Source organism: Pleuronectes platessa, chromosome 11, assembly GCF_947347685.1.
Source record: "Pleuronectes platessa chromosome 11, fPlePla1.1, whole genome shotgun sequence".
NCBI lineage: Eukaryota > Metazoa > Chordata > Actinopteri > Pleuronectiformes > Pleuronectidae > Pleuronectes > Pleuronectes platessa.
In genome coordinates, this window is record NC_070636.1 from 8,161,928 (window position 1) to 8,179,077 (window position 17,150).

The 17,150-nt window shown below is 44.6% G+C and overlaps 1 protein-coding gene across 1 annotated transcript in view; it reads right to left on the minus strand.

Moving 5' to 3' along the window:
- The window catches only part of hs6st1a (heparan sulfate 6-O-sulfotransferase 1a), a 54,857-nt gene extending 46,461 nt beyond the window's left edge, over positions 1–8,396 (minus strand). Inside the window, exon 1 of the mRNA XM_053434019.1 lies at positions 7,437–8,396. Within this exon, the coding sequence (XP_053289994.1) occupies positions 7,437–7,936 (500 nt within the window). The 5' untranslated portion in view covers positions 7,937–8,396. The remainder of the gene's footprint in view (positions 1–7,436) is intronic.
- Between the last annotated feature and the right edge of the window lie 8,754 nt (positions 8,397–17,150).

A 17,150-nucleotide genomic window follows, 5' to 3' on the forward strand; every position in this document is an offset into this window, starting at 1 on the left:
CTTTCACTCCGTCTTTCCATGAATGGTATCAGGACTTTAGCTGTTCTGGTGGGACCGTTAAATGCACACACACAAAAACACACAGACAAAAGACACCGAGGTCTTGGGATGGCATCACGGTCAGAAAAATGGAGAGACCTGATGGGAAAACAACACGACGAGGCGTGGAGGGATGCAGACACAACGCTATCATTCATTCCCTGTTTTGAGAATTAGTAAAAGTTAACCTACTGTGTCTGTGTGCGCGCCTAAAGAGGAGACAGTCCAAATCAGTAAAAACTCCTCCCCCTAATTCAAAGAGGCAGTACGGGATTTGCATTTTTCCCACAATTCAATTAACACGCTTGTCAGCCTCTTCTCTCCGTTCACATGCCTCCTTTGGCCATCTCTCGCTCACACACACACACACCAACACAAACACAAGCACTCTCCCACAGCAACACACCAGCTTCATGAATAGATGCATTTATTCATAAACACATGCATGCAGAAAATAGATGCATTCATTTGTTTGTTTATAGAGCAAACGCGAGGACGTCAGACGAAGGGATGGTGAGAAGCTGCCGGGTCACATCCTGTCTGGACTTGTCACATCCAGGGGACATGAGAGGACAGTGCGGTTAATGAACGCACAGAGCGGTCCCCGGGGATGTCTTTCTCTCTCGTCTGTCCTTCTCCATCTCAGGAGGAAGGAGGGAAAGGATTGAGGCAGGAGGGACATCAAACAATAAGGCACCCCGGGGTGTGGGGGGTAGAGGAGAGACAGACACTCAGGGTCGATAATGTGGCAGGACAATCAGACGAGAGACCAGGATCTGAGATCAGCTATGGACGCGCTGACATTGCCGCTGGGCCGGCTAATGACTGCAGCTCGCCTCTTGTCTGATTAATGGCCTGTAATCCCATTCTCATTCTAGCATTCCGCAGCACCACTCATTAACGGCCACAGAAATGTCCACTAATCAGTCATGTCGCTTTTGGCTAGCAAGGCTAATGCTAGGCTAGGCTAATCAATGGGCGGTAATCCTGTTGGTGGAGCGGCTGCGGCGTAGCACCCCTCATTACCAGCCATAGAAATGTCTGCTAATCATTCCCCGCACGGCTATTTGTCCACAGGGCCGTGGAATCAGTCTGGTGGTGGTGGTGGTGGTGGTGGGAGGTGGAGGTGACATTTGACAGTTGGCAGCTTAGCGTGGAAGAGACAGGGTGACACGCGGAGTCACAGAGGCTGTGTAATGATTAGGAAATGCATCAGCATGGCTTTTCTTTACTACTCCCTCTCCCTCCCTGTCTGCCGTCTTTGTTGAGCGTACAGCCGGAAAGGCTCCGCTCTGTGTCAGCGTCGTTCAAAGTTTTATCAATCAATCAATGGAAAACCCTTGCCAATCCATAATGGCTAATCAATAATGAAGGCTTGCAGGCGGAGCCGAGATAACCCTTCACGGAGAACCAGCGGAGACAGTCGTCAGCGGTCGGGCGAATCCCTCTCCTTGTTCTGTCTTCAAGATGCACTGAGGTGAGACAGTTTGGGCCAAATCAATAGCGACATCGGCCTTAACTCAACTTGACCGCAATGGTTTGTATTCTGGACAGTTTCAGTTTGATGCTGATTCTGTGATCCTACAATGAATAAGAGAACACCACAGACTTTAATCGGGGCCATTCAGTCAATCTGCGAGCAAAATGGCTTCAGACGCTGGGAATGGCAGCGAGTCAAACCACTGCCCCGTCTGTAACCACGTACCCCTCTGGAGCTCCAGTGGCTCTGCTCTGCACGGCGGGGTTGGGCTTGTAAGTTATGGTGACCCGAGGCTGAACCTCAGCTGAACTCTTGTAGTGGAGAGGAAGCGGTGGTGTAGGTAAGAGAGCCCTGTCAACGCCCGCCTCAAGCTACTGAAGAGGAAAACACATAGGGGCCATATCTCACCCTTTTATGTGTGAGGTTGTTGACCAGCATTTCACTGCATTGTGAAGGGCAGAGCATAAAACACAAAGTGCCACTCACTCAACCACATCGTCAGCAGTTGGCGAGCTGATCTGGTGCTGAATTAAGGCTATAATTAGTGATACACCATTGTAGGAATAATAATTATCATTTACTTTGCCTCGCAGACAACAAAACATCTAAGCCTATAACAGAAAACATTATATAGTAACACCTTACTGGTGTTGTCAATGAGGTGATTGTCATTAGAAGCAAACTGAGCAGAGCTGTAACCGAAGAGGATTTCCAACCTGTGGGTCGGGAAACCACCAAAAGGGCCATAATATGATTTTAAAAAAGTGATGGGATGATTAGCAAGTTTGGAAATTACGAACATTCTAGAAAGCATCATATTTTCTGACTTAGTGTCACAAAATGCACTTGAAAGCCTCTGCCTGTGCACGCACTCCTCACATACCCAACATACACGTGTTGCTGGTGTTAAACCACTGCTAGTAATCCCAGCTAGAGCCAGGTTTCCAGTCAGAGAGGCAGACTTATTCTGTTTGAGCCTGGTAAACAGGCGAGGAGTGAGTGGTTGGAGGGATGTGGGAATGTTTGTTGGGAATGCTGGAACGCGGTGCAGCCGCAGTTGCAGGATGAGCGGACGTAACCAGCTTTGGAGCGCCTGGCCGCCAGCGCTTAAACCCGGCTAATCTGATTGGATTAACACCGACCTGCCTGGCTACACATGAGCGTGCACGCACTCACACACTTGTATAGACACGGTCACATTCACACAACTCACTCACAGAATCTCACACACACACACACATTTGTGCTATATGCCAATCAGCAAGGGCTGCCTCTGCAGCTTCCTGGAGTTCATCTGGATTCTGAGTTGTGCTGTTTGGCTGATGGCACCATGCTGGGCTACCACATGCACACGCATCCAATCTCATGCCACACACACACACACAAGCACACACACAAACACACACACCATCTCAGAGTGCAGTGTTTTGTGCTGTGAATTTAAAACAGACCCATTGAAAGCAGAGTAATGCCCATTGCCTGACAACCGTGCTAATTGACTAGCCCCCTCCCCAGCAATGAAACGAAACGTTTTCACCACTCCATCTTTTATCTTTTCAATCATTCCCTGACAGCTTGCCTCTTGTCCCACACTCATCCCATCATCTTCCCCATATTACTCCTCATCGCCTCCATCTACTCCACTGTCCCCATCGTCCTGCAACCCCAAGCCCCCCTCCTCATACTCATACATGTAATCATTCATTAGAACCAAGGCAGTTGTCCATTAGGCAAAGCGGCCATTTTGGAAATTGCAGCAAATCTTCCATGAAAAGACATTTCCTCTAATGCAGTAGTCACGCTCGGAGGGGAAGGGAGAGAAAGAAAGACAGAGGGGGTAGAGATGGAGAGAGGAGAAAATCGAGAGAGGGGGGGTAAAGTGAAGGAGAGAGTGAGAGAGAAAGTGCGAGCCCCCGGCCATAAAGCCACCAAGCAGAAAGCAAGCCTGCTGTTTGATTAGAGAGTGACACCATCACGGAGGGTTGGAGGGAGGGAAGGATGGAAGGAGAAGGAGGCAAAGTGTTTTAGAGGGGAAGCAGAGGGGATGAGAAGGAGGCAGGAGAGAGCGAGAGAGAGATAGAGAGAGAAAAGCAGGGAGCGATTGGAGAGAGGACCGAGATAGAGGCAGTAAAATTAGCCCCATCACTTCGCCTACCAAGACGCTCCATGACACACTAGGATTAAAACAAACACACACACTCTCGAGATATGAACACACACACACACACACACACACACACACACTCTCACATAGGACAGATGGTATCCGCCATCTGAGAGTGTAGCTCTAATTTGAGCAAAGTGATAGGAACCTCCTTAACCAATTAGAGGCCTCATTTCTAAGGCCTTGCATTAGGGTCTGAGTGTTTGTTTTACACACTCATTAATGTGTGTGTGTGTGTGTGTGTGTGTGTGTGTGTGTGTGTGTGTGTGTGTGTGTGTGTGTGTGTGTGTGTGTGTGTGTGTGTGTGTGTGTGTGTGTGTGTGTGTGTAGGTGGAGGGGGGGTGTCCTGTGGGATGAGTGAAAAACATATAAATTGATGTGAAGGTGGCAAATGACAAATCAACTCGGAGCGGCACTCTGCTGAGTGCGGGCTCTTTTCTCCCACAATGCCACAGTTCATCTCCATCTCACCTCATCACAAATCAAAGACGGACCTGTCTCTCTTCTGTTACCGACCATTCATCTCACTGCCGCTCGCTCCTTCTTAATGCTCCTTCCTCTAAAGCTGAGACATTTGTCACCGGACCAAACCGAAGAATACTTTTTTCTTTCTCCCACAATTTATGATAAACTGAATGTGTGTGAGAAACTGCTTTAATGCTCTTGTGAGGAAAAAAGCATTTTGCAGAAATCGTGCTGTCGTACAGATTCAAGACACAATACAGGCGACAACAGGCCCTGTGAACGTTACAGTATCAACACAAAACCCTTCAATAGGAGCTGTACAGATTCAGAGAGCTCAGAAATACCAGAACAACTGTCGCTTTCATTCATGCAAAGGGAAATTGTCAGGCTTACACTGCCATTATACTGTGCTTTACAATTTACACACAAGTTCCAGGTTGGCAGGAATACATATTTGCGGATTTCTTGTGCTTCTATGTCAGGAAATGGAATAAATTTGAGTTGTGTTGATGTTTGGACAAAACAATCAATGTGAGCACGTCAACCTGGGCTCTAGAAACAGGTGATTGATAATGAAAACAATCATTTACAGCCTGAAACCTAAACACATCTCTGGGTTTTCGTCAATTCTTAAATATAGATATTAAAAGTCCATTTCTACCCTGTGGACGTGTGTGTTTTTTGTTATTCAGAATAGATGGAATTTATGTGAAATCCAGCTGATGGAAATGTTCCTAATTCACGTTTTATTTTTGCAGCGTTTGAGACGTTCGTGTAAAATGCACTTGACAGTTGGATGAGAACACAGCTGCAGAGAGAGAAACCACAGATCTCAGAACAAGAGGTGCGGCTGCTGCTGCTGCTGCCGTGGTCAGAGATTTCTAGATTGTCAGCTTGGTCCCCCCCCCCCCCCCCACCCCACCCTTTTCCTGAGAAGTTCAAGACACAGCTCCAAACCATTTCCTCTTATGTGGTCAGGTATGTGGAGTGTGATTCACTGGAATCGACTGGAGCAACAGACTGTTTATCTCCGCCACACTGGTAATACGCACGGCCGATTTGAAGGCTACGCACACAACACCGTGCCAAGGAATCCCTCACCACTGTTCAGTAAACACAGATGATCTTTTTCACACGTTCCCCGGCCTCTTCACCACACTGCTACTGCCCTCGAGACAAATGTCCCTAAACGAGCACCGCAGCACCGACACGAGAGAGCCAAACGAAGAGGGAGCCGAGGTCTTCTAACGCACTCAGACAGAAGGAGACACAGAGAGGAGCGGGCGATGAGTCAGATAAAGAAACAAAAATAGGAGCAGAGACGCAGAGTGTGTCTTCAGTTTCTCTTCATAGTTCATTGCCGCAGCGATTCACTTCTCGGTGGAAGTGGAGCTGCGTGTAATACGGAGCAGCATTGTTTTTCTTCAGGGTGCTATTAAGCTTATAGTCCCTTGTTCCTTCTGTCAGGAGTGATAGGATAGTCGATTATACCGGAGGCAAGATCCTCTCTCTCTCTCTGCTACGCTCACACTCGCACAGTGGATCGCTCTCATCCACTCTGCCTCGCTGTCTCTTTCTGTTCCCCTGGCCTCTTCAGGTGCACACGCATGCAAACAAACACACACACACACACACATCTGGGCTTTGAAAAAGTGCTCACAAAGTGATGAAAGGCCGTTTATCCTGCATCCACTGTGATATCTCAGCACCATGCAGAATGGCCGGACGCGTTATCACCTATGACCGGGGGGAGACCACGGGAATCAGGACTGACGCCAGCAGCAAATACCAGCGCTGGTGTGTATGTGTGTGTGTCCCAGCGGTAATAATCACCCGGATTAGAGCGGAGCCAAACCCCCGCAGGGTCCCCCCCCCCCTATTCTACCCCCCTTCCACCGGCCCTGCCCTGCCCAGCCTGCAGCTCTGATCCCCCAGTTTGCGCTGCCATGGGAAGCACAGCAGCCGGCCCGACAGCTCCGACAGCTCCACCGCCCCTGGCTTGCAGACAGATAGGCACAGGGCTGGAAAACCCTTCTTTCTTTCTTTTCTCTCTCTAAAAAAAACCCAACATTTTTTCTAACCCTCTTTTTTGTCCTATTGATCATCCAACCGCCAGAATTAAATATTGAACAAGCTCAGGCAAGACAAAGACACTACACCCCATTCAGCAGGCGTACTCGTACACCACAAGGGTGCAGTGAGATGGAAGGTGATACAGCCGTCAATATGTCTGTGTGAGGGATGCAATGTGTTGGCAACAACAATGGGGGGGGGCGCCGCGGAGAGGAAAATGTGTTATAACTTAATAAGGACGCACATTGTGTCTGGATACTTTGCAGTCACCGCGAGGGGGGTTGTTACTGGAGTGCATGTTTCCTGGATGCACCGCCTGCAAATAAATTCTAGCAAAATCCTCCGTGTGGGACTCAATGGGCGGGCAAACCCGACACTGGCTCCCATCAACAGTTGTCAGAGCCACTGTTGAGCTCCTGTGGTATTTGTGACAGCACCGGGCTGGATTGTCAATCGACATGTGTCTCTCAACGCGTATTATCAGACCCGCTATTTTCAGAAAGCCGCACACAAACCTTCCCCACTCTGTTCTCCCAACCCCACGACACAATAATGACCCGATGAAGACAGAACCCTGTGATTTGGGAAAACCAAATGTGACATTACCAATTAACCACATAGTCGGACTTGAATGTGTTCACAGTCTTCAGACTTGAGGTTATAGCAGCATTCTATTGCCTCCTGTTAGGCTGCGTCCTTGCAACATTCCCTCGGTTTAAATTTGACCAACAAATCCATTGCACACTCGTGTAAAAGTTTTGAGATTTTGTGCGAAGAAACGCTTTAATATTTTACCATCTGATGTATTATAATGACCTCTCCAGAGGAAGGAGCCTGCATTAAAGGCTGCTTTGTAAACCAGACACAGACACGCACAGTGTGATGTCAGAGAATCATGATAACTTAGCAATTTTACACTTGTTAAACTTTTAGATTTTTTGTTGTTGTTGTTTAATGTGATTAGACTAATTTTACAGAAATGCTGCTTGTGTTTTTAGAGTTTGACTGTTGTACCTTCAGAGGTATTCTCTACACTGTGGCATCCCTGGAATGCTTATCTAAAAGGAGATTTGATAAGAAGGGACTGGAGTTTTAAAGTTAAAGTGATGTAATCATCACAGAGTCCCACTTTGTGACTACAGGTTACTTCCCCACACTTCATCTCCCTCTCAATAAGAAGCCAATCAAAGGGAGAACTCTTCGCCCCAGTCTTACCTCAGCTTCATCAGCTTGTTCTCCTTCTTGTTGAGGACCCCCGGCACACAGTTGGTGAGCTCGGTCCAGTCGGCGTGCAAGCCGCAGCTCCAGCCGGTGGAGAACCGGGAGAAGAGCCAGGTCTCCTTGCGGTTCGGCCGGTAGCAGGTACACTTCTTCTGGCCCGGCCGGCAGTCGCAGGGGACCTCCAGGCGGACATTCTGGACCAGGTGCCGGCCGAACGTAGTCCCCCCGGTCTTCTGGATGTGCAAAAACACGATCACGTCCTCGCCTTTGATTTCGAAGTCCATCGTCCTCTCCAGGTCCCTGACGGGGAAGTAGTATTTCTTAACGTAGTGGGGGTCCGGAGTGGGGAAGATGTCCCCCTCGTCCTCCTCCGTGAAATACCCGTGCGGGGATCCGAAATTGATCACCCCGGGGGCCACGTACTGATAGAGGATCAGCATGAAACACACGGATCCGACGACGATCAACAAGAATTTGCTGCTCCTCTCGACCATGTTCCTTCCCAGTGCGGTCCCCACAGCACGCTACCATTTCCCAGTCAAGCCGACGGCATGGAGCGCGGAGCTCGGCTTCTTCATGCTCGCTCTCCTCCCGCCGCCAGGAAGGACTCGGTGGGTTCTGTCGCGGGCTCAAGAGTGGCTCGGTCCGCTGAGAGGCGACCGGCGAAGTTGGCTCATCGTTCAGCAGCACAACCGCTCAGCACCGTGAAAGACGCATTGTGACCGCTCGCTCGCTGACACCCCCCCTCCCGTGGCCGACCCTCCCCCGGTTACTTTACTTTGGTTCCTGGGCTCCGCCGCACAGACTCACTGCGTCTCCATGGAGCTGCGATCCCCGGATGAAGCGTGAAGAAGAAGAAGAAGAAGAGATCTACCTTTCTACCAACCTCTCTCTCTCTCCTCGTTCCCTCTCTCTCTCTCTCTCTCTCTCTCTCTCTCTCTCTCTCTCTCTCTCTCTCTCTCTCTCCCTCCCTCCCTCGCTCGCTCTCTCTCTCTCTCTCTCTCTCTATGAAAACACGGTGAAAGGGAGAGTCGCTTTAATTTACTGGTTCACACGTAACGACCGCGTCATCCGCACACAGCCAATAGAAAGTGGCGAGATAGATAGATAGATAGATAGATAGATAGATAGATAGATAGATAGATAGATAGATAGATAGATAGATAGATAGATAGATAGATAGATCGATCGATCGATCGATCGATCGATAGATAGATAGATAGATAGATCGATAGATAGATAGATCGATAGATCGATAAATAAATATATAGATAGAAGGGTTGTTAAGTGTATAGGTGGGTAGCTCGGTTGGTTGGTTGGTAAATAGGTAGGTTAGAAAGTAGGTAGGTAGGGAGGGAGGTATGTAGGTGAGTAGGTAGGTAGATAGATATTTAAGAAGGTAGGTAGATAGATAGGTAGGTATGTAGGTGAGTAGGTAGGTAGATAGATATTTAAGAAGGTAGGTAGGTAGATAGGTAGGTATGTAGGTGAGTAGGTAGGTAGATAGATATGTAAGAAGGTAGGTAGGTAGTGTTAGGATTTCAATATTTTATCTATAGTCTGTGTCTAACTCAACTCTAAATGAATAAAGATAGAAGTAGTTTGAGCCAGATAAGGCCTTCACGCAAATGATTAATAATAACCCTTTCCTAAGTGTTTAATCTTGAAAATTAGAATGTGTCTGTGTCACAATGCTGTTTCGTTGTTTTGGTTAAATTGTTTTGAATGTCTGTACAAACAGAACATTGTTTTGATATAGCAAGAACACAATAATCTTCTCTCCAATTGTCAACACCGTTGGCCCACATGCCATCAGCTGTGTCAAGGCTGGTCAAGAGATGAACATTTTGAGACTTGTCACTTCCTTATTCCAAAGCCAAGAAGGAGGGGCTACGCCTGCGCACTTTCGAGGAGGAAGAACCAAGATCTACTGTTACAAAATAGACAGGCGCCGGCTGTTTGATGCGTTCTGATGGGTCTCATGTTCTGATGCGACTTGTTGGATGCCCATTGCTTTGCTGATTGTTACCTTTCATTGCTTTCTAAATAAATACTTGATTGAACAAACCGAGTTCGGCTCATCTTCTCATATTTAGCATAAACGAACACGCTTAACAGTAGGTAGGTGAGTAGGTAGGTAGATAGATAGGTAAGAAGGTAGGTAGATAGGTAGGTAGGTAGGTAGGTGAGTAGGTAGGTAGGTAGATAGATAGGTAAGAAGGTAGGTAGGTAGGTAGATAGGTAGGTAAGTAGGTAGGTAGGTAGGTGTGTAGGTAAGAAGGTAGGTAGATAGATAGGTAGCTGGGTAGGTAGGTAGGTAGGTAGGTAGGTAGGTAGGTAGGTAGGTAGGTAGGTGAGTAGGTAAGAAGGTAGGTAGATAGATAGGTAGGTAGGTACGTGAGTAGATAGGTATCATAATCCGTTATGACCGTCTATGATCATTCAGAGTTACAACAGAGAAAACCTAGATTTCCCATAATTGCAGTCAGGAATGAAACACTGTACCATATCACCAACAACGCTACTACTACACCAGATTACGATACTAAACACTAAATGAAAAGTATTCTCATCTCATAGCTGGTCCACCTGGTTCCACGCTAAAAGCCCTCTTTCTGAAGTTTCAATGGAGAAAATGTATGATATATTTTCTTCTGGAGCCAGAGTCGTTCTATGGGTGAGCGACACATCTCCTCATCCTCCTACTATCCAGGTGTAGATCAATACTTTCCAGCTACATTTATCTAAGAGCTGTAGCTACTTAATTAGCAAATACATTTTGAGGCTTTACAAAACGTATTAGAGCGTATAAACAATACACTGCTTCAGGCGAGGATGGATCACCATGCTGCCCCAAACCATCTGTGGCCCAGAAGGCTCTGTGTAGCATTTACTTTGTGGTGATTTCATTATTCATAAATGTGTTCAGTAATTTCAAACAAAAACTGAAATGAGTGAACTCTTAAGGGGCTCCTGCAGTTTTACCCAAATCTTGAAACGCTTTGGTTGGTGGTATTTATGACAAACTGGAGTTGACACGTAACTATTTTAAGTTACTAATGGGAATGAGAATCATTCAATATTTATATTATAAAATGCATTAAGTTAAATAATTTTGTTTTCGTGGTATAAAATGTGAAAATGTATTGTTATATTCCCACTGACGTCACATTAAGAGTTTTTGAAGTAATTAAAGCAAGTGTTTCTTAAAGACATTTATTTTCTCATCCAAGAGGCTTCTTCAGTTCTAATGTAGTACAGTGGCAGGTTTCAGGTATGTAACCTCTGTGGGTTGTTACTTATCTTGAGAGTCGTTATGTTAAACATGCAGGTCGTTGACCGCCCTGGCCAACGTGGGTCTCCTGAGTCAAGGTGAGAATGGCTGTTGATACCTGTGATTCCATGTAGAACCTCTGAAGATACTTTGACCCGGATGACTGAGAACTGCAATATATTGCAATCTCTACCTCTTAAAACGTGTATTTGTATTGTGTTATGGTGTTATGAATTGTCTTTTTATAACATCAAATAAAATTTGAAAAAAACAGGTTAAAACACAAATAACTGGACAATTCAGTGGGCGTGCAAGCCGCAGTGCGATCACATTCATTAACATGGAGGACGTTTATGATCTAAACTGCAGCCAGCCAGCAAGGGGCAATGGAGACGCTTTGGCTCCACTTTTGTCATTTCTCTATATTTACAGTCTATTGTACAAAACATGGACATAAATCCTGCAGTTCTCCTGAATTCAATGTGAAATTCAATTCATGTGGAACTTGTTTTTAACAATTGTGAAATCAATAAAAGGATTTCCTCATCTTATTTATGAGCGCTACTCCCACATTCCAACCACAAGCAATAACATTGTAGTCATCGCCGGTTTGAGTTGTGCAAGACTCCACACTGAGTCACTTGTGATAAAACAGGAGTGTCTGATAACCATCAGATCAACCGCTGCTGGTGGTTCACGCTGCTTCTCGCGTTACTACCGCTGGTGGCCAGCACTGAGTCCTGCTCGGCTCCGTCCGATGCAACCCAAACTGCTTGTCAGGCATGTGTGTGTGATTCCCACGGGCCGTTATGGTGGAGCATGTTTTGACTAATCACATCTACGATGGGGTGTTTCCACTGCTGGGTGTGGATCACATCCCAGTGGCTTCACCAAAAACAGCTGACTCTACCCTTTCTTTTCCCCCTTCCATCAACATCCCAGATGTTCAGCTGCAATACTCATGCATTTGCTTTTGCAGATGTTTATTGTGATCTTGTGTCAGAGCAAAATGACCAGTTCGGATTCTTATCTTTTCAAACGAAGCTCAGTCAGGGAGATCAGTCCAATCAGCAGGCCCCCGGGTGGGAACCCAGCATTGGCTCATGGTGAATGAGCTTGATAAGGAATGAGGCTTGTATATTTTCCCTTTGAGTGGTTTTGGGCTGATGATGTGATGTGTGTTTAGTCAGGCTGGAATTGCCTGTGTGCTTTTCCACGATCTCGGCGTGCATGATTTCCCCAGGTGGATGTGGATCTCTACTCCTCCACCTGAAACCACCTGTCATAACTTTTAGTTCATGTCGGGCAGATATCAGTTAGGCTAAAATCACTCTTCACAAATATATCAATACTTTCTGCACAGTTCACTTAATCATGAGTAGTTAGATGTGGTTTAAAGAAAAAATTATTAACAGTAAATTTCTCTTTTTTTAATTTACATAATAAAAATGAGTGAAACAGAAGTAATGGCATTGATAATTGCAAATACCACAGTCTAAATTATTCTGTCCAGTCATGAATTAACATAATGATATAATTAAAGTACCAAAAGTAATATAACAAAATTTGATGAATGACACATTTTAGTTTAATGTATATTTTATATCACTGGATTATGATTATCGATGCATTACTGTGTAATTATCCCTGATTTTGCAGAATGTGACGTATTGAAACTGCTAAGTAATTATTAAGTGAAAAGTAATAATAAAAAATACAATTAAAAAGTAAAATATCTACCCAGTTTTGTATAAATGCAAAGTACAAGTACCTCAAAATTGTGAGAAGTAAATGTATTATTGTAATTATTGTAATGTTAATAGGTCTAATCTATGACACAAATGATAATTGATCAATAAGGCATCGGTATGTTATTCATTAAACACTAATGAAGCGATTAGTAGGAGACCGGAATAAAGGTTGAGACATTAGAAAGTGTCAACCAATTTAATCCTCTGCTTAACATGTGAGTAATTTATTTAGCTAATCGACTCAACTTCCTGAAAAAAAGAGCAAAGGGATGCAAACAAACAACACGTTGCTTTAAATAGATGCTTTTATCTCAGTTGTGTTCCTCTTTGTGTTTGTCTACCGAAGATCAGGCGGAGATCAAAGAGTCTTTTTTAAAACATTAGTGAGTTGGCTTCAGCGTGTTGGGATTCCTCTTCTCACTGGTGGTGTTTTCCAGTATGTGTTGTGTGGGCTTCATGTTTCTTATGCTCCTTTATCACAGCTTCTCAGAGGTGAGGAGTCGCCGCTGTTCTCTGTTCGCGTTGCCATTACAAATGGAATATAGATTTTGTTACTGTTGGTCAAACAAAACTAGAAATGGTGAGACACTTATTCGAGACTTTCTGGAACCCTTGATTCTCTGCTCATTTCTTGGAGACCAGACAGTTAATCAGAAAATGTTTTATTTGGGGGATTTTGCTTATGGTGGATATTCTACAGCCAAGTCCAGATTATCACCTGAGCGAACCAGGGAACTGCCTCAGGGCCCCGGAGCTCCAGGGGCCTCAAACCCTTCAGGCTGTTTCTGTGCATCAACTGGTTTACGCAGCTTCAACTGAAAACTTGTTTGGTAATATTCATCAGTATCACATATCTTCTTTAAGTTTCCGTGTGTCTGTTGTTATTGTATTTCATCTGATTGTTTCACGTTGCCTCAATTTTACACAGCTGTTACAAGTTTGTTTTCTGGAATTGAGTTTAATAGACACATGACCAATCTTAGTGTTTACTAGGAGCCCAGTTCAAACGATTTGCCCCAGGGCCCCTTGGTAGCTGAAAGCCAAGATCATGATGTCAAATAAACTGATGATTCGGACCATAAAATATCTGGAAATGGGACAGATGCCATTTGCCACATGAAAGATCTTATGAAGCAACAAATATCACGTGATAGAAGTCCGATCCAATTGAATGTTTTTTTATTTTATTTCCCGAATAATGAAAAAATACGAATCGTTAATTTAAAAGGGTTTTCAATCAATCACTTAATGGATATGTTGTTCCGCCCCTCCTTTTCTTTTCTTCTACATCTGGTCACATCTGACACTATAAGCTCCTCTGTCCTCCCACACACACACATGTCCTCTGAGCTCACCACAGCCTGGTGGACACCACATGTGCATCACCAAATCCTGAATTTGCAAATCGTCCCACGTGAATAAACTACAGTATGGCGAAACATTAAAAAGATCCGGCTTGGCCCAGTCTGGGTTTGGTATGTTGGCACCTTGATGGATTCTTTTTTTCCTTTTTTTATGCCACCGCTCCCTCACTTCCTGAATCCTGAGATTATACCAGCATGACTGCAGCTGAATGGGTGCGGGCAGCCAGCATGTGTGAGCCGGGCTCGGTCTTGAATAATTCACCCTGCTTATTTACATGTTCTTTACTTACACTGAAGCAGCAGCCGCCTGTCACACTGCTGTTAAACATACTCATGATTATGACTTCTGCCTTGCCTCTGGCATTACCAAGTTGTATTAAATACTGGGAGATTTCCTTTGAGCGTGCATGTGTGTGTGTGTGTGTGTGTGTGTGTGTGTGTCTTGCTGTGTTGGTAAGACAGAGAGAAAGCGACTGAGAATATTAATACTGTGTGTTTGGGAGTGTTAACTTGTATATTTGTGTGTGTGTGTGTGTGTTTGTGTGTGTGTGTTGCTCCCGCCATGCACAGTGTCATTATGAGCGGTGTTACTTAAAGAAGATGGATGTCACAGAGTGTGTTGCCCTCTGGCTTGGGTATAGAGATATGACAGTCTGTTTATCATCAAAACCAGTTTATTGTTGCCTCTGCATAATGATCCGGTTTAGATGGATATTTTCACACTGTTTCCAGAGGCTTTGAGGAGTGTATTACATCCTGCCACCGTGTCCCTTTGTCTCTCTTGTGCTGGGAAAGTATCACGGACACATTGTTAATGAAGTTTGTCTTGTGATAAATACACAGTAGTCGCATTCAATGTCTTTACAGGGAGAGAGAGAGACAACAAATGCATGCCTACACACACATGCAAATATTTACAAATGTAAGAGACCCATGAAATGCCCCCAATTAAAATATGTTCCCGGTGCTTTAATAAAATAACAAGTGGTCCGAGGATTAGAGTCGACTCTTGTGTTGACACAAGCTAAACAGGGTTAATTTGTGGGACTTTTGAGGGAATCTGCGCTCAAGCCCCTAAATGTCCATCAGACAGACAAACACAAACAAACACACGCACACACACTTGCACACATATCGTGCTCAGACATGTTCTGTCTGTTTTCGCTTTGTTTTTCATTCAGCCAGCGGTCAGGACTGAATACCACAGAGAGAAAAACTGAAATGATAGCCAATAGGGCCTTAACACACACACACATGTACGCACACACGCACAAGCAACTTTTCCCAACTTGCATATGTTCTGAATGCTGCAGCATATTTGTTTGTTCTTTTATAAAACACACGAGCACAAATTAAACCCAACGAATTAGTAATCTCTTTTCATTCACGGAGCCCCGAAATGAAATATGCTCTGAGTGTTTCAGACACAAATATTTTCTTTGGATGTGCCTACGGGGGAAGTGCACACTGTAGAAAGAAAACAAAACTGGGCACCGTGTATTTCCTACATTCCAGAGTGTGTTAGTGTTTGAGCGTGTGTGTGTGTGTTTGAGAGAGAGAGAGAGAGTTCACATAGGGAAGTTTGAGAGTGTGCATGTTTGTGCGGGTTTATACACGATGTTAGGTCGCGGCCCGTGAGTGTGTGTGTACGTCTGTTAATAGCTGTGAATGTGTGAAGTGCATTACATGTCATTGTGTCGGTATGAATCCAGAGAAGTGCGAACGCTGTAAGATGTCAGTGTGCTTCTCTGAACCCTGTGTCCGAGACATTATGCTCATATATTATTCATTTGTTTGGTTAATTATGTTCAAATGGAAATGTAATTGCTGCCCGGGTTAAATCCACAGTCAGCGCAGACAGGGCTGTTTTTGTTAGTGGACTTTGACACAGGAGACCGGGGTTCACATCCACAGTCCCACATCCAGGCTCCACTAAATGACTTTTGTTAAGGTTAGGAAAACATTATGATCTTTATTATATGGTAATGAAATAAACTTGACTTTTTGTTATGCTTTACAAGGGAACATCACACTGCATCCGATCTTTTAAATTGATTATGCTCTTTAAGAACATCTTTCCAACTTGGTGAACATGTAACAAGGCACAAACTGTTCACGCTAGCAGCTGTGTGGGGCTAGATGGTAACTACAATGCCAACATGCTTCCAAAAGTGAAGCCAAATCATCTTGATCACCCCCTGGTGGCTGGCTGCAGTATAGGTCATAAACCGTTAAATAATTTCTTTGTCAGTTTAGGTTGTTATCACACTGAAAAATTAAAATGTTATTTTTAGCGTTAAGTTTGGTTTTAATTTGTTATTTGATGCTATAAAAACAGGGTGAAATGACATTATTGACGTGATTGGTTGAGGGTGTTTATCAGCTGGCCCTTGATACTGTGCTTACTCAAAATGAAGAGAGATGGCGGCATCCATCTTAATGTACTCTCTATGTAGCTAATTAGCACTTACTATATGCTAAAGCTGCTGGGAATGTTATAAGTTAACATTTGAATATTGTTCGAGGACATTTCAAAAAGGTAAAATTCTACATTCTGTCATTTGCTAATAAGCACAAACAATGTCACAGCATGAAAGCCTCAGACGGGAGACTGAATGGAGGTGTGCATTGCGTCTGATTGTAGATTGAATGAAACATGGTCCAGCATTAACCTGCCACATGTCATCACTGTCACACTGCTCAAACATTCCTGTGCGAGTGTTTACATTTCTGAGTGTGTGCTTGTGTGTGTGTGTGTTTGTTTGTCTGTGTGTCGTACTTTTCCCTTCCCTACAGGGTTGTTATTTCCTATAGTGACGAGTTGACCCTTGAACTTTTTTTTGCTAGAGATCTTGTGTTTTGTATGCGTGTGTTGGGTTTAATGCTTAATTCTCTCTCACAGACAGGAGGGATTAGAGTCCACAGGGGCGCGCCTGCAGAGAATTGGATTACCTCATGTTTCGAAGGCGGTTGTTAATGATTAGGGGTTTATTTAAAATGCTAAACATGACCACTGTCTACTGTTTACTGGACGTGTATTGATTGGTGGAGATTACGTGGGCTCAATAGCTGATGGGTCGCAAACAAGCGGGAATTTACTTATTTTGTTGCATCAGGTAAAACATGATCATCAAAGCAACAAATCTGTAATTAGAAATATGTCGGTAAAACTTCCGTCACACTAGTAATTTTGTATTTTTATAAAAAAGTTTCATTTTGTGCACATGGGAGAAACTATTTCAAACCTTCTTCACCAGACAGAGGCTCAGTTTCCTGTGAATTCAGATGAACGCCACACATCACAGATCCCGGCCTTTGG